A 27982-nucleotide genomic window follows, 5' to 3' on the forward strand; every position below is an offset into this window, starting at 1 on the left:
TCTACGTCCGGGATTTAAAATTGTATAAAATAATAAAATAATAATTTTTTATTAATTAAAATTTATTAATTAATTATTAATTGGTAAATTTTTTTGAGAAATTGGGGTAAAGTCTTGGGTGAAGGTTAACAGGTGTTAACGATAGGCACCATGGCGTTTGTGGCACAGAACTTTGGGGTAACCCCGAGTGAGGCACAGTTCCGAGCGTTGCTAAAGTCGGACCTCTTGAAATTGGCCAAACATTTTAACTTGGAGGTCCGAACTAATTTGAGGAAGGCAGAGTTGCAGGCCACGGTGATACAATCTATGGTGGGATTAGGAACATGGGACGAGTTAGCCTGGGAGTGGCTACCCGAAGAACCAGAAGACGTTGAGCTCCGGAAACTGGAGTTGCAATTACGGAGCCAGGAACGGATTAAAGAAGAAGAAAGGAAAGCAGAAAAGGAAAGAGCAGAAGAAGAAAGTGGCTCGACAATTAAACTGGCCGGAGGAGGCCTGGACCATACTCGTGCAAAGTGTGCTGGTGGGGAAAGCTCAGGAAATTTATTCGGCGCTACCAATGGACCAATGTGCAGATTATGAGGTACTGAAGACGCACATCCTCAAAGCGTATGAGTTGGTTCCGGAAGCTTACAGGCAAAAATTCAGGAATGCCAGGAAGAGGGAGAGTGAGACCCATGTGGAGTTTGCCAGAGTGAAAGAAAACATGTTTGATCGGTGGTGTGAGTCAAAAGGAGTCGGGAAAGACTTCGAAACATTGCGGGACTTGATCCTGGTGGAGGAATTCCAGCAGTGTGTCCACGAGGACATCAAAGTGTACCTGCAGGAAAAGAAAGTACCAAAGTTGTGGGACGCAGCCACCATGGCAGATGATTATGCCTTAACCCACCGAATAGGGGTCCACGAACCTAACTCCTCGCCTAGATCTCCGCAGGGTAGGTGGGGAACAGCAGGTGCGGAGAACGACCATACATGGCGGCGGCCTCGAGATGATTATGGGGACAACTATGATACCCCACCGGTTCGAAATCAGAGGGATGCGGGCCCAAGACAAACTTATAGTTCGGGGGGCCCAAGGCAGACCACGAGTTTTTCCTCCGGGCCTACTTGCGCTTTTTGCAAGAAACCTGGACACTTGATGTCCAGTTGTTACCGCATGAAAAGGGAAGACCCAGAGCGGAGTCCGACTATTACGACTCCAAATGCAATGGCCATTGTGAGAAATCGCCATCAAAAGGGTTACCAACCATTTATTTCAGAGGGGTTTGTGTCACGGGATGGAGCCTCGACTAACCGGAAACCGGTTAGGATATTAAGGGACACAGGGGCACATCAATCTTTAATGCTTGAAGGCATTTTGCCATGGTCCGAGGAGACGGCAACGGGGGATAGTGTTCGTTTACAGGGGATCGGGGGCGGTGTTAGTGCTCCCCTTCATGTCATCCATTTGGAGTCCGATTTGGTGTCAGGACCGGTCACCGTCGGTTTACAAGCCACGCTTCCTGTAGAGGGTGTATCTGTGGTTATCGGGAATGATTTGGCCGGGGGTCAAGTTTATGGTAACCTGAGGGTTGGTAAAGAGCCCAGCAGGGAAAATAACACCACACCAGCTCGGGATGGCGACAAAAGTGCCAAGTTATTTGTAGGGGGACTGAACTTCAAAACGGAGGAAGAAGTTCTGACCTCTGTCTTCAACAGATATGGGCCGCTGGTGGAAGTGCGGTTGGTAAGAGACTGGGAAACGCAACAGTCAAGAGGGTTCGGCTTTGTCACGTTTGCCAGCACAAAAGACGCCAGAGAGGCAGAGAAGAATTGGAATGGCAAGGATTTGGAGGGTCGGACCATAACAGTAGGGAAGGCATTTCGTAGGCGTCGAGAGGTCTACAGGAGAGGACAACGGGGCGGTAGTTTTGGTGGTGGCCGCAATCAATATTATTATGGAGGCTCCCTGAGTTACGGCCGCTCCCGAAGGAAGGATTGGCAAAGTAGTGGCCGAGAAGGAGACCGCTATTCATGGGACTACAGGCACAAGTGGTCCCACCATAATTATTAGGGAAGTTCTGAGAAGTTGAAGCACTGAATGCGGCGGAGCCGCCGAGCCAAGATTCCTACACGGATTAACCGTGAACGCCGTTCCTAAAGGCGTCCATGTAGTGAACTTTCATGCACGGACTAACCGTGAACTCCACGTTCCTCAAGGCGCCCATGTAGAGAACTTTCCTGCACGGACTAACCGTGAACTCCACGTTCCTAAAGGCATCCATGTAGTGAATACTCGGCTTGGCCTCCCGGAAAAAGTGCTATCGAGTGGCTTAACTTTGGATCTTTGATCAACCCCTTAACCTTCATTCACAAGAAACTGACGGTCAAAGTCAGAGGGTCATGAGATGGAGTTTGATTTGGCAGGGACAATGTCGTGGCTGGTGCTTAGTCCAGAGTGAGTAATCTGGAGGGGTTGTGGTGAAATTTTGGTTGCTTTATTTTTAAGTGATAACTGTGCCCGGGGGGAACTGATAATGTGGGGGGGGGTTGAGTTATCTGGTTTGTTTCTCCAAATTGGCCGGCAAAGAAAGTTTTCGCTGGGTTCAAACTTTCTTTCTTGAAGGGGGGGAGTGTTACATATTTATGTGAATGTATGTGAATTACCATTCAGGTCTTTGCTTATCCGTGTGTAGTATATTAAGTTGTTGTGTAGTTGTTGTGGTTGGAGGGTCAGGAGCCCTTCTGAAAGAGTGGCCGGAAACGGAAGTGACCGGAAACGGAAGAGGAAAAGACACGAGGCTTCTTCTTCCTCGCCCCGCACCGACTAAAAGGTGGGATTGATTGAGCCGTGTGGAAAAGCAGCGTTCCCGAGCCTGTCTGGCGAGAGGAGTTACCGGGACGGATACCTGCCCGGTGGACGGCAAACTGTCGTGTGGCCGTGCACCGACCCAGCGTTTGGCGCCGTGCGCGACACCGTCTAAAAAGACGCGTACGGGTCGCCCGTTGGGGCCTACCACGCCTGGCAAGTGGCGTGGGGCTTTTGGCTTGCTTTCCCGTCCCCGCTTCGCGTGGCCGCGAGGGGCTGTAGCCGGGGTGCCGGGTACGATACCTGCCCGGTGGAAACACGTCCACCCGGGGTTCGTTCAACCGCCCGAGTGCGGCGACGCCGATCATCATCTTGGTCAGGAGGGGCCCAGAGACATTGTGCGGGACCGAGACCAAAAGGGGGTTGTGAGTACTCACCGGGACACACATATATAAGATGGCCATCTTACTCATAGGGAAGTGCTTGTGAATTGGGAATTGTTGATGGTTGTATATTGTTGATTGCTCGGGGAAAATCTCCGTGGTTGTGTCATTGAAATTGTATGGTATCATTACCATTGGAAATATATCCTTGAACATCAGTTGTCTCCTGGGTGAAATTCATATGGATTGCGTGGCGAAAGCGCATATATAATACAGCTTGCTGGCGGAGTTCCTCTCACGGTCCGGGGGTCACCGAGACCAGGTATTCACCGAGTGGACCACGTAACACTACCAATTTGTTGCGGATCTCCCAAAGCCCGTTCCCGTTGCAAAGGGAGGATTAAACCACTTTTTCCCCCTGGGTCTTCGTGTCCATGAGGCCGAATCCCCACTTCCGGAACAAGCGTGAAAAAGGGTATCGGGTCAATGTCGCGCGTACCTTTAACCCACGCTGCCACGAAAGCGGGGACCGACCCTCGCACAAGCCACGCTTAATCGAGTATGCCCGAGCGGTATGCGTATCACGTGACTAGTGGCGTTACTTTTATGGAACCCGATTCGAGCAGTTCTATTCGTACCATGCGAGGCCAATTAATGGAAGGGACAGGAATGGTCAAATCAGAGGAATAACACAATTTATTATTTATGGACAATGATTTGCAGAAGGAAAGGGGACACAGAGCAGAAGCTTAACCAATTTAACTTATCCCCAGACACAGGGCCCATTCACGCACACGTGGAGAAGAAGAGAAGAAGTTCACGCGCCAAATGCGCTTTGCCGTCGGTCGCTTAAATATATATATAAATAAGTGTATATATATATATATATATATATATATATATATATATATATACATATACTGTATATATACATACAGTCACGTGAAAAAGTAAGCACACCCCATGTAAACTTTTGACTTTTTCAACATATTTCAACATACAGCTATTTGATCTTCATTTCAACAATATTGATAGATAAAGGTGATATAACATAACAAATATCATGAAACATTTACATTTTGTAGTCCATTGTATAATTTAAATAAAAATAAATGCAAATTTCGCATGTGGAAAAAGTAAGTACACCCTTGGCTCTAATAGGTGGTATTGCCCCCTTTGGCAGAAACAACCTCAAGTAGGAGTTTCTTATAACTGTCTCCCAGTCCCTCACATCGGCTGGGAGAAATTTTTGCCCACTCCTCCATGCAGAATTATTACAGCTGTGCGATGTTTGAGGGGTTTCTTGCATGCACAGTTCGTTTCAAATCCACCCACATCTCGATGGGATTTAGATCCGGGCTTTGACTTGGCCATTCCAGAACCCTCCATTTCTTTCTTTTCAGCTATTCCTTGGTGGATTTACTGGTATGTTTAGGGTCATTGTCATTTTGCAAGGTCCACCTTCGGTTGAGCTTCAACTTTCCGACATATGGCCTCACATTATACTCAAGTACCCTCTGGAACAATGAAGAATTCATAGTGGATTCTATGATGGTGAGCTGCCCAGGCCCTGATGCAGCAAAGTTGCCCCAAACCATAATATTTCCACCACCATGCTTTACAGTTGGTATCAGGTTCTTGTGGTCAAATGCTGTCTTTGGTTTTCACCAAACATGTCTTCTGGTACTGTGGCCAAATAGCTCGAACTTTGACTCATCTGTCCAGAGCACATTGTTCCAGAAGTGCTGGTCTTTGCCTAGGTGTTCATTGGCAAACTTTAGTCTTGCCCTGATGTTCTTTCTAGACAGCAAAGGTTTTCTCCTGGCACACCTCCCATGTAGATCAAATTTGTGCAGCCTCTTTCATATGATAGACTCGTGCACTTTGACATCAACAGTGGCAAGAGCTACCTGGAGGTCCTGTGATGGCATTCTGAGGTTCTTAGAGACTTCTTTCAGCATCTTGCGGTCTGCTCTCGGGCTGAACTTGCTGGGGCGGCCTGGCCTGAACAAGTTGGCAGTTGTTTGGAATCTTCTCCACTTGTAGATGATCTTCCGGATAGTCGAATGATTGATTTCAAATTGTTTGGAGATCTTTTTAAATCCCTTCCCAGACTCGTAGGCATCTATATCCTTCTTTCTGAAGGCCTCAGAGAGCTCTTTTGATCTAGGCATGGTGACGCCACACACTTCAACAACAAAAAGCAAACCAAACTAAATGTCTGAGGTTTAAATAAGACAGGTTTCTCCAAGATCCCCTCTAACGATGTTCTAATCATTTGCACCTGAGCTGGTGCACCTGATTCTAATTTTAGGTATTTGAAGTAGTGATAAATGTACGGGTGTACTTACTTTTTCCACATGCAAAACTTGCATTTATGTTTATTTAAATTATACCATGGACTACAAAATGTAAATGTTTCATGATATTTGTTATATTATATCACCTTTATCTATCAATATTGTTGAAATGAAGATCAAATAGCTGGATGTTGAAATATGTTGAAAAAGTCAAAACTTTACATGGGGTGTACTTACATTTTCACGTGACTGTCGATACATATATACATATATATACAGTGCATTCAGAAAGTATTCAGACCCCTTCACTTTTTTCACATTTTGTTATTTTGCAGCCCTATGCTGAAATCGTTTAAATTCATTTTTTCGCTCATGAAATCTACACTCAATACCCCATAATGACAAAGCGAAAACAGGATTTTAGAAAGTTTTGCAAATTTATTAAAAAGAAAAAACTGAAATATCACATTTACATAAGTATTCATACCCTTTGCTATGACATTTAAATTTAGCTCAGGTGCCTCCCATTTCTCTTGATCATCTTTGAGATGTTTCTACACCTTGATTGGAGTCCACCTGTGGTAAATTCAATTGTTTGGACATGATTAGGAAAGGCACACACCTGTCTATATAAGGTCTCACAGCTGACAATGCATATCAGAGCAGAAACCAAGCCATGAGGTAGATGGAACTGCCTGCAGAGCTCAGAGACAGGATTGTGTCGAGGCACAGATCTGGGGAAGCCTACAAAAATCTCTCTGCTGCATTGAAGGTTCCCAAGAGCACAGTGGCCTCCATAATTCTTAAATGGAAGAAGTTTGGAACAACCAGAACTCTTCCCAGAGCTGGCCGCCTTGCTAAACTGAGCCATCGGGGGAGAAGGGCCTTGGTAAGAGAGGTGACCAAGAACCCGATGGTCACTCTGGCTGAGCTCCAGAGGTCCTGTGTCGAGATGGGAGAAACTTTCAGAAGGACAACCATCACTGCAACACTCCACCGATCCGGGCTTTATGGCAGAGTGGTAGAGTCAAACACTAGGCCGAATTCCCCCGCGTCGGAATAACCGCCTAACTCGGGTGACGGTGGTGGCTCCACAATGCCATCCAGATCGGGCGCGTGTAGTGGTGGGGTTGATGGTGGATTCCCCATCGACGGATTAACCGGGCCGAAGTCCGGCCCAAAAGCATCCCCGCATGGGGCAAGATGACGCACCAAGACTGTAGACTCACGTCCATTTGGCAGCAGCTCTCGAGCGTGCTCAGGGTTGGCTTGGAGGATATGAACCTTGTCAACGAGCGGGTCATATTTACTTGAACGAACCGCGCGTTTGAAGAAAGCCGGTCCGGGCTCAGCAAGCCAGCCCGGCAAAGGACGGATAGCGCCAGAACGACGCGAGTAACGAAACATACGGTCGTGGGGAGTTTGATTTGTAGCGGTGCACAATAAAGTCCTGATCGAGCTTAGCGCCCCGGGTACCACCCAGGCCCATCGTTCCAGTCCTAGTCCATGGGACTTAAGGCCCAGAGTAATGGCTTTCCATATAATGCCATTAAATCGTACCACCTGTCTGTTCGCCTGTGGCCTATGCAGAGTAGTATAGCTAGAAGCGATATTACGCTGGAGCAAGAAGGTTCTCACATCCTGGGACAAAAACACCCCTCCTCGATCGGTGTGCACTTAGGCCGGATTCCCAAACATAGAAAACAAGTACTGCAGACACCGGATAACCGTTGCAGCGGACATATCGCCGCACGGGAAAGCAAAAGGGAATCTGGAGAACTCGTCAACTATCGTGAGAAGATAACGAGAACTACCCGAAGCCGGTATACCCGGACAAGGCGGTAGACACGAAGTCGCCAGGGGCCCTTTGAATTCCATTGCCAATCTCTCCCACGGCCGGGTAGCCTGGACCAGCGTACCCATCTGATGGTTGTAGAAGCGAGGTTTGAGTTCAGCACAAACGGAACAAGTGCGACATAGCTGACGAATGTCCTCAATGGAGTAGGGCAAATTGTGACTGCGCACATAATGAGCTTAACGCGTCATGCCGGGATGGCACAATGAGTCATGAAGAACGCGCAGGTCCTCAGAGGAGGTGAGATTTGCACACACCGCTGGCCGTGATAATGCATCTGCTGCGAGATTATCCCGCCCTGGGTGATACCTGATAGTGTAGCAATAATCGGCTAATTCAATCCTCCAGCGAGTGATTTTCTCATTCTTAATGTGCTGAGCATGGCGCGTGTCATACATAAAAGCGACACTTTGTTGATCAGTAATGATCTCAAAACATTTGCCAAGCAAATATGGCCGCCAGCGCCTGATGGACTCAAGAATGGCGAACGCCTCCTTTTCAACAGACGAGTGTCGTTTTTCTGCAGAGGAGAGAGTCCTTGAAAAGAAGGCCACAGGTCGCCCCCCCCCCCCCCCCCCCCCTTGAGAGAGTGTGGCAGCTATCGCGTGGTCTGACGCATCGCTTTCCAAAACAAAGGACTTGTTTTCATCAATAGACGACACAGCGGCACCAGCTATGTCTGACTTCAGACCATGGAAAGCGGCCTTAGCGCGTGACTCATGGGGAACTCTTTGCAATCCACAAGTGGACGAAGCTTCTCAGAAATATTTTGAACCCACTTTGAATAATGAGCAAAAAGCCCGAGAGCACGCTTCAAAGAAGCACGATCATGTGGCGGGGCCACGTCGAGCAAGGGTCGCAGTTACTCCTTGTCTGGGATGATAGTGCCGTGGGTCACGGTGTACCCCAGGAGATCTATCGTTCGAGTGGAATAGCGACATTTAGCCTCGTTCATAGTCAGGCGGTACTTGTGCGCAACCTCAAGGAAGCGCTTCAGATTAGCAACATGATGAGTTTGATCGTACCCACAAAACGTGAGATTATCCAGGTAAACAAAGACATCGGGTAAGCTCTCCCTAGAAATGATGTCATCCATGGCCCTTTGAAAGCAGGAACCCCATTTGTGACCACAAAAGGCAGACGGGTGAACTGGTACAACCTCTGTCCGGATTCAAACCCGGTGTAGATGCGATCTGCCTCAGAGATTGGAATCTGATGATACGCGCTGCGGAGATCTAAAGTACTATATACCGAGTACTGTGCCACCTGGCGAACCAGAGAATCCAATCCCGGGAGTGGGTAGGCGTCCAAATACGTAAACCGATAAATCATCTGCGAATAGTCGATTACCATGCGTTTGCGGTGAGTTTCGGTCTGAACCACCAAAACTTGGGCTCTCCAAGGCGATCGACTAGGTTCGATTATGCCCTCCTTTAATAGCCACTCAGTCTCCTCGGCAATTAATTGTGTGTCAGCCCGTGAATAGCGTCGCGATTTAACGGCAACCGGTGTACAGTCAGGAGTCACATTGGGAAACAGCGACAGTGGTTCAATTTCCATCACTGCCAGAGCACACACAGCAAGGGTATCGTCACCACCAAATTCCATTTCCAAACGACCATGCCGATGGAGAAAATCGTGTCCTAGCAACACTTCTGCATATAACGCTGGTAAGACCATTAAGTGCACATCCGGAAACATTCGGCCATTAATCACAAGCTTCAGCCGGCATTCCCCTCGAGTGCATAGCCATAGCCCTTGGGAAGCCATAAAAATTTGGCGTGTTGACCTGAGAATCGGCCAGCTATGCTTCTGAACGAGTTGTAAATCGACATAGCTATCAGTAGAATCCGTGTCGATTAAGGAGTTTGCGTTCTCCCCCTCAATCATAATTGGAATAACAGCGTTGGATAGTCCAGGTGGCCCGGTAATCATCGAGTCATCCAGAGGGGGCGCTCGAGCCACGCGTGTGGACCCGACGCCAGCCAGCATCGATCGTGAAGCCGAACGTGCCCCAGGCGATGAAAGGATCCCAGTCAAGGGCATTCGAGACGCACGAAGCTTGCGCGGGGAGATGATCCCAGTCAAGGGTGTTCGAGCCGAGCGAGGCACCAATTGTCTCGTCGGCGAGTTGATCCTAGTCAAGGTCGTGTGAGCTGTGTGGGGCCCGCGTGGGGAAGTGATCCCAATCAAGGCCGCGCAGGGCACCGATTGTCTCCCGGGCGGAGCGAGAATCACAGACAAAGTCGAGCGAGTTCGCCGGCCCCATGACGAGCGACAAACCTTTGCAAAATGTCCTTTGCGAGAGCACGAGTGACACGTCGCTTCTCTGGCCGGACAAACTGACCATAAATGATTCCGGTTCGCGCAGAAAAAGCACTTAGTGTTACTTCCGGCTGATGGAGCGGCAGCGGCAGCGGCTGTCACACTCGGGCCGGGATCCTCGAGAGTGTCCATTGTCCCCGATTCCGGCGGAGGTGCAGCATCTATTTGCTCCGCGATAGTAGCTCTCTCCGGTCATGTCGCGCCGGTTAAACCCGCAGTGACGTACAGACGATCGAACACTTCCGATTGTGCCTGGGCTTCTTGGTACACGAGCGATAATTTATGAGCTTTTTGCAGTGTCAGATCCATTTCTTCAAGCAATCTCTGTCGTATTATAGGAGAGTGAAGCCCCGAAACAAAAGTGTCTCTCATCAAATCGTCACATACTCTGAGCTCAAGCGGTGCTGCCAAATGGACGTGAGTCTCCAGTCTCGGTGCGTCATCTAGCCCCATGCGGGGATGCTGTTGGGCCGGACTTCGGCCCGGTTAATCCATCGATGGGGAATCCACCATGAACCCCACCACCACACGCGTCCGATCCGGATGGCCTTGTGGAGCCACTGTCGTCACCCGAGTTAGGCGGTTATTCCGACGCGGGGGAATTCGGCCTCGTGGTTGAAGCTCCTGACGCCTATCGGACGCGCGCCGGAAGAGAAATTTGCCGCCCCGATCGCTATGGCTGGGATTGACATGGACTGCTGCTAACTGATGTTTCTATGCTGCTATGGCTTGCTAGCTTGGTTTCCACCACTAGGGGTAGTGTAGTTTTAACGCCGGGGAGATTGTAGTGAAATTGTGCCTAAGTCTGAACCCAGGTGTTATGCAGCTTCGGTCCACTGGGTGGCAGTTATAAGAACTCAGACAGACAGCGCTACGATCATTCCTGTGACATTTATCGTGTGTAATGATGTGCATACTTAGATGGTGCGTATCATTCCTTTGTTCCAGGCTTGCTTGTGCTAGTTGCAAATCCATTACTGATCCCTATGAATGCTGAATATTGATTGATATGTTGCTTGTTGGTTTTCTTACAGGTATTGCTAGAGATCTATTCAGAATTAATTGTTGTAAAAACCAGAGTTACAACATTGTCTCAGATTGTGAGTTTAATTCTGAATCGATCTCTAGCAATACCTGTAAGAAAACCAACAAGCAACATATCAATATTCAGTATTCATAGGGATCAGTAATGGATTTGCAACGAGCACAAGCAAGCCTGGAACAAAGGAATGATATGCACCATCTAAATATGCACAACATTACACACGATAAATGTCACAGGAATGATCATAGCGCTGTCTGTCTGAGTTCTTATAACTGCCGCGCAGTGGACAGAAGCCGCATAACACCTGGGTTCAGACTTAAGCACAATTTCACTACAATGTGGTATCATGAAGGTCAAAAACATTGAATTATCTGTAAAAATAAGAGTTTATAAAGCGTTTATTGATATATGGAAGTAAACCATGGGTACTGTGGGTAGAATATGGGGAAATAATGGAAAGACCAGAGAGGATAAAGATTCGATGGAAGAATGGATTGCCTCTGAAAGAAAGAATTCCGAGTTAAGCAATCAGAAAGAGATTAAAACAAGACCAAAAGTCTAACAGCGGCGTAGCCAGGCTTGTAAAATATTATAAACCACAAACATATATGATTAGCTTTTCAAACAGTCGCTAATGCTGCTTATAACATGAAACAAAGACATTTGGAGGAATCCCAACATCCGTGAGGTAAGTTTTACTTGCAGAACTGAGTGAAGATCTACTGTAATCTATATACCCTACAAGGGTTGGGGGTGTGCTCATTTACCAAGCAGCTAGCTAGTGCTTGCCAAGCCAGCCGTTCCTTAAGGGTTTTGGATGGAGTGCTTGCTCGAATGCTTAAACCACTTGGCAATCTCTCCACAAGAAACTTGGTAAATGAACACACCTAATGCTCTTAAGACCCGGCCATAGATTGACTGTAATCTATATACCCCAAAGAGGAATGACCCTTCCTGCCACTCCCGTAGTGAGCAGGTGTACTAGTAATTTAATATGTCGGTCGGTGGAGTCAGCCGTCGTAATGACATCATCTACGTAATGACATAATGGACACAAAACTGCCGCTACTTTAATATGTAGAACATGATATATTTTAACTTCCAGTAAGTTTGCAGTCACGACGAAGGGATTAATGTTACGATTAGATTTACTATAATATTAACGTTACGTTTTCATTATTTAGAAAATGATATTACTATCAAACTAGAGCTTCCAGGGAAGCAGAACTCAACTGAACTGACTACCTTGTGTGGTAAGAGTCTCACACACCAAGTTTGATCAAAATCCATAAATATTTGTGGACGTTTGTGGATTTGTGGAAGTCTTAACGTCGTTTCGGAGCTGAAAACAATATGGCAGCCTATAGCGGCCATTTTGTGACGGATCGGGTTGGAATGCAATAGCAACCTACCTTGTGTGGTAAGGGTTAAATATTCTAAGTTTGATCAAAATCTGTTAATATTTGTGGACGCTAGAGTGTTAACGTCGTTTTCATGACCAAAAACAAAATGGTCGCCGAAGTCCGCCATTTTTCAACGGATCTGGCTGAAATGTAATACCAACCTGGTCCTTGGGGTAAGGATGCTGCATGTCAAGTTTGATCAGAATCGGTTGATATTTGTGGATGCTGGAGTGTTAACGTCGAAACGTTAATGGACGATGACGACAGACGACGGACGCCGGAGGGTTCAGTATGTGATGAACTCGGTGAAGTTAAAAACCGAGGCAAATTCCTTACTTCCGCGGTTATTAATTTTAGTGCCGAACACCGCTCATCATTGATCATAAACCATACACCGCTTATCATTGATTCATGAACCATACACCGCTTCAATCCATTAACTTCCTATTCACGACATTGGGATTAAAGTGTTATGGTCATATTTACTATATTATTATTATTATTATTATTATTATTATTATTATTATTATTATTACGAAAACGATACTACTGAAACAATACACTGCTGTATTAAGAAATCTCAGCTTAATTTGTCCGAAGCAGTCCGAAGGTGAGGCATGAAGCCTAAGGCCGATACGTACCGTATTGTTGGAAGAATCGTAACGCAGATGCTTTCAATATTTCATGGTCATTTTAACAATCGGTTTGTTTGTATTTCACACTGAATGAAGAATGTAAAGGTAGAGCATGGCGATTGTGATATATGACAGGTTCGACGATATGTTCGGCCTAAACAAAATTAGAATCAAATGGCGGTGTGAGGAGTCAGCCACCGTACGCCGTAATGACATCAGACGTAATCACATCACCTTGTCATGTGACTAGATCCTCAGCTCTGATTGGTATACATTTGAGGGGACATACATACGGACATACGGACGGACAAACACTGTTCTAGACGGCTTTGCCCTATGGGCTATGTCGTAAAAATCAAGACTCGTGAAGAACAACTTAGGAAGAAAAGACTTGGTTGGTCTAGTCGTGTGCAACCAAAGTCAGAAGATGAAACTGTCAAGAAAGCAATTCAGCTCAAGATAGAAGGAAGAGAGCTGAGACAACGTCATAAAAAGACACGGATTGAAAATGTCAAGAAAAATATGGAATGTTTAGATTTCCATGAAACTGACGCATTCCGTATGGAGGAATGCTATCGTTCGACTAACGCCCTGAAAAAAAGGAAAAATGCTCGTAAAACGTTTGATATTTGAAAATTTTCAGGCTTTACCCTCCACTAGAGCAATATGTCCCTCTGACGAATGGTGAAGCCCGAAAGATCAGCACACTGTGATCTTTTACGGCGAATAACACAACACATTTTTTATTTTGTTTTTAATATCTTGTCCCACTTATGCAAACCGCTAGTTTTGTGCTGGAATTAGCAACTACAGTACATTTTCCTTTCCAGCAGGGTCAGGGTTTGAATAGGTATTCACGAGATGACAATACAGAAGATCAGAAAGTTGAGCAAACCCATAACCTTCTGCCCAACAAACTCACTACCAAAATCATAAACAGCACTGAAACAATGGTGCAGTCCCTTACCAATATTTGTGTGCTTCAATAAACGACAGATTCGAGCCTCACGATCCAGCTTCTGGTGATCTGCAAGGTAGATTGGAAGGCAAAAACTCAGTTCAATGTGAAATCACTAAAATAACAACCTGTGTTTTGCCAATGACTCTTTGCCAAAAAAAGATTATAGTGCATTTTCCTGACACAACATCAAGTTCATTTTAAAGTCACAATACTTCACGTAGTGCGATTAAACTGCATTCAAGCAAACAGAGCCTATCAGGGGATGCAATTAGCTCTCAACCTTTCTCATTCCTGAAACCAGCCATATACTTACTGAAAGTGATTATTTTATGAAAATCCTAAGTCGAGGACTTTCCCGAAGAGTTGCCTCACAATATTGAGTGTACTCCACAAAGGATTCACCTGCAAATAACTTATTTAACCCGAATAGTCTCATGATTGGTGTGAAGTAAAGCATGTTCAACTCCCTGAGTAAATTGCACACAATATATCAGAAGTGGTTGATGTCACATCCATGTTTCTCACACTATCCACAAGAGATTTCTGCACATTTGACACCACTTCGATTCAAAGAGAGTCATATGATTTGTAAGAACAATTCTTACAAAAAGCATCAAAAAATTTTTTGTTGCATTTTTAAATTTCATTATGAACACCTGGATTTAAAATGCAGCAAATGATGTTGTACTTCACAATGATGTTGTACATTGATCATTTGTACTTCACATCGACTTGTAAAATGCTTGGATTTACATAATTGTACTGTATGCCCATTTATATCCATCATTGTATAATGATGGATTTTTCCGGTCCGGTCGTGAGAGGATGCTGGCGTCACTTGCTCGCCGCTTCTCTGACTGGACCATTGTCCGTATCTTGCTTTCCTGGTGGTCGTGGCGGATTTTTGGCCATTGAGTCTGCCCTCTGCACGGTCCCGGCTCTGCTCTGCTGCTCCTGGCTTCACCTGCTCGGCTCCTTCGCTGTTTCCTCGGGATCACTCTCGTGGGTTGTGCCCATTGTTTGCAGCGGCGGTGGTGGCGGTTTGCCGCCGTGATCTTGATTAGCGGCGGCGGTCGTTTGCCGCTGCATTTGCCGCTTTGCCTCCTCAACCTTGGCCTCGTGCTCGTCTCTTCGCTCCTGTCTGCCCTCTGCATGGTCCCGGCTCTGCTCCTGGCTTCACCTGCTCGGCTCCTTCGCTGTTTCCTCGGGCCCACTCCCGTGGGTTGTGACGATTGTTTCGCCTCCTCACCCTTGGCCTCGTGCTCGTCCCTTCGCTCCTGCTGGCATGGCTCTGCGGTACTCCGCCGCAAGGCTTCTCCTGCTTAAAACCCGCTCCACCCCATCATGCATCTCTGCAATCAAATCGAATGGACTCCTGCGTCGACCCAGGTACATTCACCGTGGCTCCGGTCGTAAGTTTGTTTATTTACAATCAGGTCACTCCATCCCCATCCTCTGGTCGGCTCAGCGCACTCCCACTCATCGTCCCAACACACCTGGTCACAACAACGCACAAAATCGCACCTCCTGTCTGCGAACCCTGGCCAAATCACCTGGATTCATACCCGCCGTACAAAACAACATCAAGCTCACCCTGTTCAATACCCGGTCCCTCAACAACAAATGCCTCATCCTGAACGACTACATCCTGGAAAATAAACTGGACTTTCTCTGTCTCACTGAGACCTGGCAACAACCACTGGACTACTACACGCTCAACCTCACCACACCCAATGGATATTCTTACATCAATAAACCACGCTCGGAGGGCCGAGGTGGTGGAATTGCCGTTTTTCACCGACAAGACATCAAGACCAACCTCATCTCCATCTCATCTGCTCCATCATTTGAACACCTGGCTTTTAAACTCTCTGGTCACACACAGTCAGTCATGGCTGTTGTCTACCGCCCTCCCAAACCACACCCATCATTCCTGTCTGACTTCTCCTACTTTCTGACCCAGCTATGTTCCCTCTCCCCCTCAATCCTCCTCCTTGGTGATTTCAATATCCACATGGACTCCACTGACTCCATGCTAACCACTGACTTCACTGATTTACTCACCTGCTTTAACCTCACTCAACATGTCAACTTTCCTACCCATAACCGTGGTCACATTTTGGACCTTGTCTGCTCTACTGGACTAATTTTGCACCATCTCTCTGGCTCTGACCTCACTCTCTCTGACCACCTAGCCATCACTCTGACCATCAACATCCCCACGCCAGCACCAAGGCATTATTGCACTATCAACTTCCATAAGCTAAAAGCTCTTTCACCTATCTCATTCTCATCGATCCTCTCTGAAAAAATGTCCACTTCTCCCTTCGTTGACCTCCACACCCCTTCTGACCTCACTGACTACTACAACCACACTCTCTCCTCCTGCCTTGACCAACTTGCACCTATAAAAACCAAAACAGTTTCTTTCACCCATTCTGCTCCCTGGTTTACCCCTGAACTCCGCCTGATGAAAACTCGTGCTCGCCAACTTGAAAGACTCCGCAATAAAACAGGTCTCACAGTTCACTCCCAGGCCTACAAGGACCACATACAACACTATAAAGATGCCCTCTCCCATGCCCGCTCCGCCTACTACTCTCAAATTATCCACTCTGGCTCCGGAAACCCAAAAGCACTCTTCTCTACAATAAACAAACTCCTCAGCCCCCTGAACACCACCACCCAGTCATTCACAATAGACAACTGCATCTCCTTCCTTTCATTCTTCCAACGCAAAATTGAAAACATCTACAACAGCTTGACCACCGCCGCACCCGCTCCCCCTCAAACCACCTGCCCCCCCTTATCCTGCCATCCCCTGTCTCAATTCTCCCCAGTCTCCCCTACTGACCTCTCTGAACTCCTCATCGGAATGAAAACTGCCACCTGCACTCTTGACCCCATCCCCTCCAGCTTTGTCAAGGCCTCCCTTCCTGCTCTCTCTCCACTTATCATTGCAACAATAAACTCCTCCCTGTCTACAGGCATCGTCCCACCATCCCTCAAAATTGCTGCTGTTACCCCCATTCTGAAAAAACCTGGACTAAACCCTGACACCCTAAATAACTTCAGACCCATCTCCAACCTACCCTTTCTGTCAAAGGTTTTGGAACGTGCTGTAGCCACTCAACTCAAACATCACCTCTCTGCCAATAACCTGTATGAAACATTCCAATCCGGATTCCGCTCCAACCACAGTACTGAAACTGCTCTCCTCAAAATCACCAACGACCTTCTCCTCTCCTCTGATGCTGGCAACCTCAACATTCTCATCCTCCTCGACCTCAGCGCCGCCTTTGACACCATCGATCACACCATCCTCCTCACCTGACTTGAAACCACCTTTAACATTACCGGCACTGCCCTCTCTTGGATTAAATCATACCTCTCTGACAGACGTCAGTTCATCTCCATCAATAACTGCAAATCCCCCACTGCTCCCCTCCCCCAAGGTGTCCCCCAAGGTTCAGTTATTGGCCCCCTCCTCTTCATCCTTTACCTGTCCCCCCTCGGTCACTTAATCCGCCGTCATGGTCTCCAATTCCACTGCTTCGCCGATGACATCCAGCTTTTCATCTCCACCAAGTCCATCTCCACCGCCACCCACTCTATCCTGACAAACTGCATCACTGAAATAAAATCCTGGCTTCAAATCAACTTCCTCAAACTTAACTGTGATAAATCTGAAATAATCATCATTGGCCCAAAAACGCTCACCAAGTCCACCCATAGCTTTGCCCTCAACATCGACGGTTTCCCAGTATCCACCTCCCCTCACATCCGGAATCTTGGCATCATCTTTGACCAAACCCTCTCCTTCGACAAATACACTAAACAGATCACAAAGACAGCCTTCTTTCACCTGAAAAACATCGCCCGTCTCCGTCCATCCCTCTCCTCCGTGGCTGCAGAAACCCTCATCCACGCCTTCATCACTTCCCGTCTGGACTACTGCAATAGCCTCCTTTATGGTTCACCCTCAACAATCACCAATAAACTCCAATACATTCAGAACTCCGCTGCCCGTCTACTCACCCATTCCCGGACCCGTGACCACATCACCCCCGTCCTTTACAAGCTTCACTGGCTCCCCATCTCCCAGAGAATCCAGTACAAAATCCTCCTCTTGACCTACAAAGCCCTCCATAACCTGGCCCCATCCTACCTGGCTGACCTCCTCTCCAGACACACTCCCACCCGCAACCTCCGCTCTGCTGGTACCAACCTCCTGACCCCCCCCCCATCCGGACCAAATTTAGATCCTGGGGGGACAGGGCCTTCTGCATCGCTGCTCCCACCCTCTGGAACTCGCTACCTCACACCATCAGAGACTCCTCCTCACTCACCACATTCAAAACATCACTCAAGACCCACCTGTTCAACACTGCATTCAACATTTAACCCACAGCATCTAACCCCTGACTATCTCCTCTCCTTCTCCCTCCTTTGTGCTTTGAATATTTCCCTATTGATTCTTCTTTTTTTGCAATTGTTTTTATGTTTTGCTATGCATTATGTTTTGCACTCTGTCAAAGCGTCTTTGGGCTTCCTGAAAAGCGCTATATAAAATAAATGCATTATTATTATTATTATTGTACTTCATTGTCCATCATTGTACTGTATGTATTGCATTGCTGATGACTCCACTCTTTTTTTTTTCTTTTTTTTTGTATACTGAATCGAGGCTCGTGAAAGAGCTAACATTAACTTCACAAACAAATCGACCAGACAAACAAAATACACAAAAAGAGGGAGCGGAAGACAAGATGGGGAGAAAAGGGGAAGCACACACACACAACATCCGAGAGCAAGGAGATGTGTGGAAGGGAGAGGGCCCGGGGGGAGGAGGCATGTGAAGGGGGGGGGGGGGGGGGGGGGGGAGGGAGAAGTATAACGCACAAGGACTCTCTGCCGCTCCATTCCTCATTCCTCAGATCGGCAGTCTGCAGCCCCCTCACCCTCTGCAGACCTGGACAAAATCACAGACTGGTCAAACAAGTGGAACATGTCTTTCAATCCTGACAAATCTCACACTCTTACTATGTCTCTCCGAAAAGACCAACTGGACAACCCTCCTATCTACTTTCTCAACAATCCTCTCCAAGAAGTTCTGTCACTCAAGCTTTTGGGTCTCACTATCTGCAATGATCTTTCCTGGGAAAACCACATTTCCAAGCTGGCCTCCAAAGCCAGTCGCCGAGGAACATTCCAGAAGCTTTTCGGGTCTAATAAAAAACCCCCGCCGATCGCATTTCCAGCCTCTTGCCCGGACCCTCTTGCATTGTGCTTCAACGACACTCTTCTTGCCCCGACGTTCTTACTCTTGCTGGCGGTTCGTCCTTCGGACCTGACCTCATCCAGGCTGCACATCCAGATCGAGGATCGAACTGCGCGCTGCGCACACCACGTGGCTGCCTCCGAGTCAATCCCAGCACGTACATCGGTACGATAATAACCAGTGTGTTATTCCCTGTGTGTGTGTGTGAGAGTGTGAAGGCGCCTGTGGGGTTTATTATTAGGTAAGGATTGATGAGATAGAACCTTCGTCTCTGTTGCTCTGTGCCTTCTAAAGAAAAGGCTGTACATTTTGTGTTACTTTCAAACCTGTTCGGATATGTCTTTTCTCCATTGGCCTAGCATCATCCGAGACTGAATTTGGCTTGAATCAGGTCCGTAAATCACGTCAGGTAACGCCGCTTTCCACACCGTGCAAATCCGCTCGGCACGCAATAAGGTGTGTGAAAGCAAGGGTTCGATCCCCGGTTTCTTCGGTCGCGTGTCTTGAAGGTATTTGGGATTAATTGACCAGCAAACTCTTCGGCGCGTGGCTGGGAGGTTGGCGATCAGAATTGCTTAGCAATCCGTCAACCACGAGTTTAGTCGCTCGCGGTCGGCGGCCTCAGTGGAACCGGAGTTCGAGGAGGAATGGGGCATTACCCCCCCCCCCCCACCCCCCCTTAGTATGTCGCCGAACCCAGCATCCACAACAATATATGTATATATTCTTGGGAAACCCTTTATATATGGTATGTGCCATGTGGCAAAGTATAGAAAAGAAGGGACATTCAAAAAAATATCTCGTATGCATGCTGAAATTTGGAACATATTACCTCAACATACAAAACATTTACTTCTGAAATTTGCAGCTAATTTCGTCCAGTAGAAACCGAGAAACGAATTTTCAGTCCCCATGTTAAAGCTGCATACAGATAAACGATCCCATATAAAGGGAAGGGCGCTTTGCGCCTCCCTTAGATTATTTTGAACCCTGCATGCAGTAATTACTTACTTAACGTGGATTTGATTAACGTTGTTTGTTGTAACATCGCTGATACAATAGGGATCATATATCCTTTTAACGTTGTGACATTCCCGATTACATCTTTTGCCAGCGGGCCACAGTGAAGTACTTTGTATCGCATAGATGTAGAGGTGTATGTAGCTGCTGAACAGTTGTATTACACCATTTTAATGTTGTTTGAAGCGTGATTCAATACTTTATAAAGATGAGTCAAAATGCTCAATAAGTGATGGTAGTGAGTCCAGTAGTAAGAAAACAAGAAAAACAATTCGTTAAAAAATTAAATCAGAGGTTTCAAAGTGTTTTGATGCTGCAGAACGAATGGTTGATATCAGGAGACTACTACAAGTATGACTACTTCTTCAATGGTCCCAATGACTTCTACCTTCTTGTAGGGTAGGCCACAGCTCATATAAGCATGTCAAGTTGGCCCAAGCCTTTCATTAATTGGCTGACCAAGCCAGATGTTCTACTGGAGCTGATATGAGCAGGAACTTGCAATTTATTCAGGGTGGAGGCTACAACTCACCTCTTCTTTGCGAAACACACTGTGGGATATTTAACTACTTAAATTGAGCCCATAGAAATCAAAATTTCAAAAATATATTTGAGCTTTTCAGATATAGCCAAAGATACCTAAAACAATGTAAAATACCTAAAAGAAACACCTAAAAACAAAAGAATACCTCATTACCCACTGATTTCCATCCAATTAGCCATGGTTGGTTCATGGAAAAACAACGAGGTCAAACTTACAAAGAGAGAAATCTTTGACCCCCACTCTCTCCCTGTCTCTTTAATATACAGTATATATATATTTAAAGCTGAGATTCGAAGGATTTAGGTATAACTCTAACGCCATTACGAGGGTTTTTGTCATACTCCCCTCACCTGCCCATACGTGGAGCTAAAAGTTTTGATCACTGGGTTTGAAAACCTTCAAATCGGTTTATCTTTTTTCTGGGTCGAAAGCTCCATCTAAAAACACTGGAAGTCACAAGATCTCCACAGAGCTGCTCATTTTAACCTCTATAATTACAGGGTGTTTCAAAAAGGGTGATACAACTTTAAACGTTTATTTACAAAGAAACAGAAACCTCAGGAACGTGAGCCAAACATTTATTTATTGAAAGCTTATGACATGGTATTTTCAACCACTGATTGCCATTGCAGTAATTCACTGCTAGAGTTAGTGAGAAGCCAAGGTCTGAAATTGGCATTTACACAAAATCCTTGTAATTGACGTTCTCGATGTGTGTCCCTCTGCGGTTCAGACAGGCATTGATCCTGACTCCAAAGTTCTGTCCAAATTTCCTGTAGGTCACATGTGGCACTGCCTGGATGCAGTCTGACACCTCTTGCTTCAGATCATCCAGTGTGGCAGAGCGGTTGACGTAGATAGAGCAGTACCCAGGGCAACGAGGCAGTTTCTGAAGAGCGGCTGCAGGAAAGCGATGGTGTATGCTGTGTTGGTATATGGGGGTGCACCATCCTGCATAAACCAGGTCATGCTGAGCTGGTTTGGGGTGACCTTTCTGGCTAGATAATTATGGAACTCAGGAGCACAGCCAGGTAGCGCTTGCTGTTGATCCGTGACCATCCTGCTGTTGTCATTCTCAAACCAGTAAGGCCCTAGCATTCCCCATCTGGCATTGAAGGTGCAGAAGCATGTGACCTTAGGCCCTTTCAGGTACCTCTCAGTGATCTTCTCAGGTGGTTCTGCCCCCAGAAAATATTGTTGTGGTTGTTGATTTAGTCTTATACCACAGAGCCACCACTTGTGTCTTCTGCTCCACTGTCATTGGCATAGTTGAGCTACTGAGCTAGAAATCCCAGGGAACAACTACCACGATAACACCACAAAACCCTGAAAAGGAAACGGTATAGGTCAAAAACAAAGAAATGCCAGGAAGTCAAAGTTGTATCAATCTTTTTGAAACACCCTGCATTTCCCCTCCTCAACACAAATCCATTCAACAAGAGTTTGCCCTAGGGGGGCTCGATACACTTTTAGTAGTTAAGGTTCACCAGTTAATGCTTGCAAAAGGGAATTGCAGTTTCGCGTCCATCTGAAGGATAGCATACTTTGTGATGCAATGCCCTGTCTGTGAAGCAACAATCTGAAAGTTTCTAGTGAAGTCGGGAAATCAAACCCAGACTGGACAGCTCAATGGGAAGTGTGCTATCTGTAAACCATCCTGTCGGACGTTGATTTACATTGCAAATGGTCAGAATTACAAGTAGGAATGAGAAACAAAATGAAATGATAAAGTCTATCGTTTAAATCGACGTTATCGTCGATTATCGATTAACGTTATCGTTAAGTTTTATTGAAACAAATCTATCAACGATAGTTATTACCCCACACACACAAAGTGAAAAGTGGGGTTAACAACTGAATCACTTCTGTCTGTCCATCTGTCCGTCCACCGAGGAACAAGTTAATTTCAAATGAATGTTATATTTTGAACACGAATTGGAGCATGAATCTGAAAATGAATCTGTAGTTTAGCAATACATTAGCTCTGAATTTGTCTTGATCATCCATGCATAGAGAAGAGCGAGATATTAATTTTACTCTGTCTGCCTGTCTGGCAATCAAACAAAATTTAAATTCATTCCAGTTTTTTAAGAAGTCATAAAAGACACAAACAGGCATGAATAACTAATGTAACGTGTTAAATAAGGTAGTGTAAACGATGCTGCATCAACGATGCTAAACTTACCAATTTTCTTTTCTATAACCTTTACAATCTTTATTTTATTGATTTCAATTTAATTTTATACTTGAATACAGTAGGACACAAATCACTTTCTTATTGCTTCCAAAAACCTCCAGTTTTGCAGTACATGGACATGTTAATTCGAAGGTGGTGTATAAGACTGCATAAACAGACTTCTGGAATTGTTTTTATATGACCTTTAGAATCATTGTTTTATTTCAATTGAATTATATACTTAACACTGCATGGAGTAAGGTGTTCCATGAACTCTCCAGTTTAATATGCTGTTTGGTCTTATATGGAACAGCCTATATAATATCCATATACAATTTGATATCGGGAATATTTGTATTGTACTGTAGATTTTTTTTTTTGACTTGTTTAAAGAATATATCTGGCATTCCACCACGGCTTGTCGAGACGGAACAACTGCATTCCATTTGAATTCCCCACTCAGACTGAGAAGCACATGTCGAATGCGAAAATGTTTTACAAAAAGTTGTTCAGTTAAAAATCTATACAGCCAAAGAGTGCAAGTTCACCCTCTCCTTTTCGTCCTTCTTCAGAAAGCAAAACATAAACAAAGAAAACGTTTCTAATGAATTATTTTTCCACTGTAATTGAGATTTTGAATTATTTTGAATTAAGGACCACAAAAGGTCTTCGTAAAATTTGGCTTATACACACTTTGGAATTGAATTAATGATGTATGAAAGTTATAATTCATATGTAACATTAATCTGAGCATTGGCTCAGCAAGAACTATCCATGACATTGCAGCAAAGGTCTTCTTTGACTCTGTGTGTTTGATCCAATCTGTAATCTGTCCAACCCGGATTTCTCCCAATGGCAAATCCTCCCTTCTCCACTTGATGATGACTAACTTTCCGGCAAATGTCTCCTGCTCTTCCTCTGCTCCAATTGGTTCATCTGATCATATGCTTGTGAAAGTCAACATATCTCTGGCTCTTCTCAGAGAGCTGCCTCAATGCCGTCGAGTCTGTCACTTCACTCAAGCAGATTGGCAGGGACTGCGAGCAGCCATTTCTCTTCAGGACTCATCTCCCATATCTACTGCCCATGATGTTAACTCAGCCTGGAAATTTTTCTCCAGGACCCTGTTCTCTCTTATGCACAGATCAATGTCGAAGTTGAGTCCAAGTCTGAGTCCAAGCTGTCCAAGTCAAAGTCCGAGTCTAAATACTAGGCATTCTGGGTCCTCTTCCTTCTCCTTTTGCTCTCATTTTCCCCATATCCTTTCTTCCACCAAGTGTCCTATTTTTCCCTTCTACCCTGCTGTTGTCGTGTTCTCCATCCTCCACCACCCCCTTTCCACTGTTCTTTTCTTTCCATTCTGATATGTCTTGGTCCATTCTGTGTTCTAGCTCCTCCGCGAGCCTTGCTCTCCATACAAAAAAGGTTGAGGTAAGGCACAATTTGGCAAATATTATCTAGATTGTTGCCATACAGATGCATGGTGAGCCAAAACCATAATTTTGTGACCGATTTCGAATTTTGACCACTGAATAAACCCCAAAATGACTAAATTCAAATATTTTCAATACATCCCTAGAGGGACTGTTATAAAGCATCTTTGTGCCAATTGTCATCTCTATGGACAAAAATTGGCCTCCAAAGCCAGCCTTCAGGGTATCCTCTATCGTACAAAGTCCTTCCTTGGTATACCTGAACTCCTATCCACCTACAAGACCTTTATTTGCAGCTTGATGGAGTACTGCTATCACCTCTGGGCTGGCCCCCCTGCCTCATATCTTGCTGAGCTTCAAGCCATGGAAACCAAGGCCTTTAAGATTATGGGAATCCCCTATGATCAAGTTGACTCCACGGGCCTATCACTTCGCCATTGCAGAGAGGTCAGTGATGTCTCTGGCTTGAACCACCCCCTTTCTGGTCTTGCACCCTCTGATCTTTCCATGCTCTGCCCCCCCCCCCCAACCTTCGGAACCCCTAGGTGTCTGCAGGGATCACACGGTCCACCATAATTCCCCTTCTGGTTAAACTACCTAAATCCAGGATCACAGCTCACCAACACTCCTTTATTCATATCTTTTCCTGCATGTGGAACCATGCATGTGTTTGCATGTGGAACATGTGGAACCATGTGTTACATTCTCTTAAATCTCATTCTTCCCTCCAGATTTTCAAGACAGCTGTTCACCAATATCTCAGATTGCCCCCAATCCAAAACCACGATATTTTCTACCCTCTTTAACTCTCCTCCCACCCCAACCTCACCTCATTCAAATTTCCAGTTTTCCCTCCTGAGAGTTCCCTTCTGTGTCCATCTTGTCCACCCGATGCATTCTCTACTGCACCCCATTATTCCCCACACCCATCATTTGTCTGTCTCCCCCGTCTTGACCTTCACCTCTGTTGTTGGCATTTCCCTCCTCTCTCTGCTGATCCTTTTGGCCTGTTACATCCTGATCTGTTCAGTGTACTAGTACTAGCTCTTCCACAAACCATGACTTTGTGTACAAAAGAAAATACTTTTATAAAGCATCTTTGTCTCTCTGGCTTTTATAAAGCTTCATGAAAACCCATAGAAAACTGAAACTTTATTGAAAACTTTATTTACGATATAACCTGACCAAAATTCAACCAAATTAATTTATTATGACAAAAATACTTCGTTTTTCTCAAAAATCGGTTGAATATGAAAATATTTCATTTGATAAAGTGTAAGAAACGTAATAGGCTTGAATGCAAATTCAATATTGTTAAGTCTTTTTAAGTTGGGAATGTAGAGCCTGAAAGTTGTTAAAAAAAATTGTATTTAAAAGGTGATCAAATTCCATGTTACAATACTGTACAAGTGAATATTTTGGTACACAGGCATTTTTGCGATTTGGAGCCAGAGGGACATTTTTCAAGTATTTTTATTTTGTGGTTCACCAATTCCACGGTGAATTCCAAGTTCACCCCACGGACAGCTGCCACTACTAAACATTTTTTGTGTCTTTTAATGTGCTGTTGGGGCTTGATTTACACAAAAAACCTCACAAAACTATCCACTTATGCAGTATACTGAATAACCTCCTTTAGAGGCCATTTTTCCCCGCAAGCGGGGGTTGGCCTTTTTTGGGAACCGTGGTTGTTGTTGTTTTTCGGTCCCCTTTTTGAAGCAATGTTTTACGGCCGGATGCCCTTCCTGACGCCAACCCTTTTTGCCGCCTTTAACGACAAACAGGGAATTACCAGTGAACTGGTACTCAATTAGCCGACCTTGGAAGGATGACAGGCTGAGTCAACCCCCCTGGCGTTAATTCAGCGATCGACCGGGATTCGAACCCAGGATCATAGGATCCTAAGCCGGCACCCTAGCCGCTAGCCCAACACCAGGGTTGTATTTCTGATAATGTAAATGGCTTTATGGAATTTCCAAATGGAATTTGTAAAATTTGAAAATGGAATTTCCAAATGAAATGGAATTAGACATTCCAAATGGAATTTGTAATACTGAATAAAAAAAATAAAAAAACTGAATGTAAAACATTATTTCCCTAACCAGTGAAATAATGGCACATAGCCACGAAATTTTAAATAATGGCACATAGCCACTATGACCATTGGCACATAGCCACGAAATTTTAAAACAATAAATTTGGAAATGTCTCTAGGCTGGCCACAGCAGTATGCTGGGGCATCGGTGTTTTACCTTTCTTGGACAAGTACATTATGTCTTGTGAAATTGACAAACCTTGTGATGACACTCATCTGTCATGCTGACAAAGGGTGAAATGTCATCAGACCCACTAACCACATCCTTGGCTTTATCTATTGACAAGTGTGATGCAGTTGGAGGCCAAGGTTGTCTTTGTGGTTGGTTACAACTATTCAGCGAATTCATGACAAGAGCAGCATTTTACAGTGCTGATGGTCATTTACGAGTATGTGCTGTATGCGAGTATGCGAGTATGCGAGTATACCTCGTATGTCAGGTATGTGCTGTGTTGGAGCTGCTGGTTTATTTGCCTGTTTATCACAATCAGCCTCATCAGTGGACTTTTCAGCAGATATGGAGTTATCACCAGATCACCTGTCAGATCTTCTGCAGAAAGTTTCAGAATAAACGATATCGCTCAATTGACGGTTGGCTGGTTGTCTGTACTGGTCGCCTTTTCTCCACGTTCTCTGTCTGATATGGTGCATCGATGCCTTCCACTTATTTAATTGTTTGTATGAAGAGCTTGTCAAGGCTGGTTAATGTAAGAATCCCCTTTTTACGAAGGAGGTATACTCTGATTGTGTATTTTGGTATGCATCCATGTATCCTGTCTGGATTGGTGTCAATCACTTGGCAGGCTTGCTAAGAAATATTGTGTGCTCTTTGTAGCACTCATGGTGATACTGTAACTCAAGGGCAAAGAAATCCTAACCGTCAATCTGTGGAAGCAGAATGGAGTCTTCTTTTCAGCGAGATGAATCTGTTCACATTTAACCTTACCAGCGACCTCATTCCCAAAATGTGATCTTGGTTGTACTTGTTGGAAGGGTACACATTCATCTGGAAACATGTGCAATCCGTTCCAAGTTCTTGAATCATTCACTCCGTCAGACCAAATCACTTATCTACTGTGGGGCTCTCCAATGCTTGGTATCCGGTCCCCCACGCAAATATTGATTACTCCCTTATCTGGATTCAGTTGCATCGGTAAACAGGAAAGAGCAATTAGACATTGCAGACCCTTGCCAGGACTTGTTTCATGGAGTTTTGTGTATGTCTGTGTGCTTGTGTGTTACTAACTAATAACAGATATAATCAATGTTACAATAGGTAATTATATGTAATTAATACATTTCAATACATAATTAGTACATAATTAATAGACATACTCACTTTCCACTTCCACGTATTCATTATGTTTCAATACATAATTAGTACATAATTAATAGACATACTCACTTTCCACTTCCACGTATTCATTATGTTTCAATACATAATTAGTACATAATTAATAGACATACTCACTTTCCACTTCCACGTATTCATTATGTTTCAATACATAATTAATAGACATACTCACTTTCCACTTCCACGTATTCATTATGTTTCAATACATAATTAGTACATAATTAATAGACGTACTCACTTTCCACTTCCACGTATTCATTATGTTTCAATACATAATTAGTACATAATTAATAGACATACTCACTTTCCACTTCCACGTATTCATTATGTTTCAATACATAATTAATAGACATACTCACTTTCCACTTCCACGTATTCATTATG

General features: G+C 45.1%; 1 protein-coding gene across 6 annotated transcripts in view; it reads right to left on the reverse strand.

Annotated features, from left to right (window-relative positions):
• Positions 1-27982, reverse strand: part of LOC137424701 (calcium/calmodulin-dependent protein kinase type II subunit alpha) — a 314922-nt gene that overhangs the window by 262027 nt on the left and 24913 nt on the right. For all 6 annotated transcript variants that reach the window (XM_078775810.1, XM_068112436.2, XM_068112435.2 and 3 more), the window contains exon 3: positions 13702-13761. In XM_078775810.1, coding sequence (XP_078631936.1) covers positions 13702-13761 — 60 coding nt within the window. The remainder of the gene's footprint in view (positions 1-13701; positions 13762-27982) is intronic.

This window comes from Myxine glutinosa, chromosome 4 (genome assembly GCF_964187855.1).
Source record: "Myxine glutinosa chromosome 4, kmMyxGlut1.1, whole genome shotgun sequence".
NCBI classification, from domain to species: Eukaryota; Metazoa; Chordata; class Myxini; order Myxiniformes; family Myxinidae; genus Myxine; species Myxine glutinosa.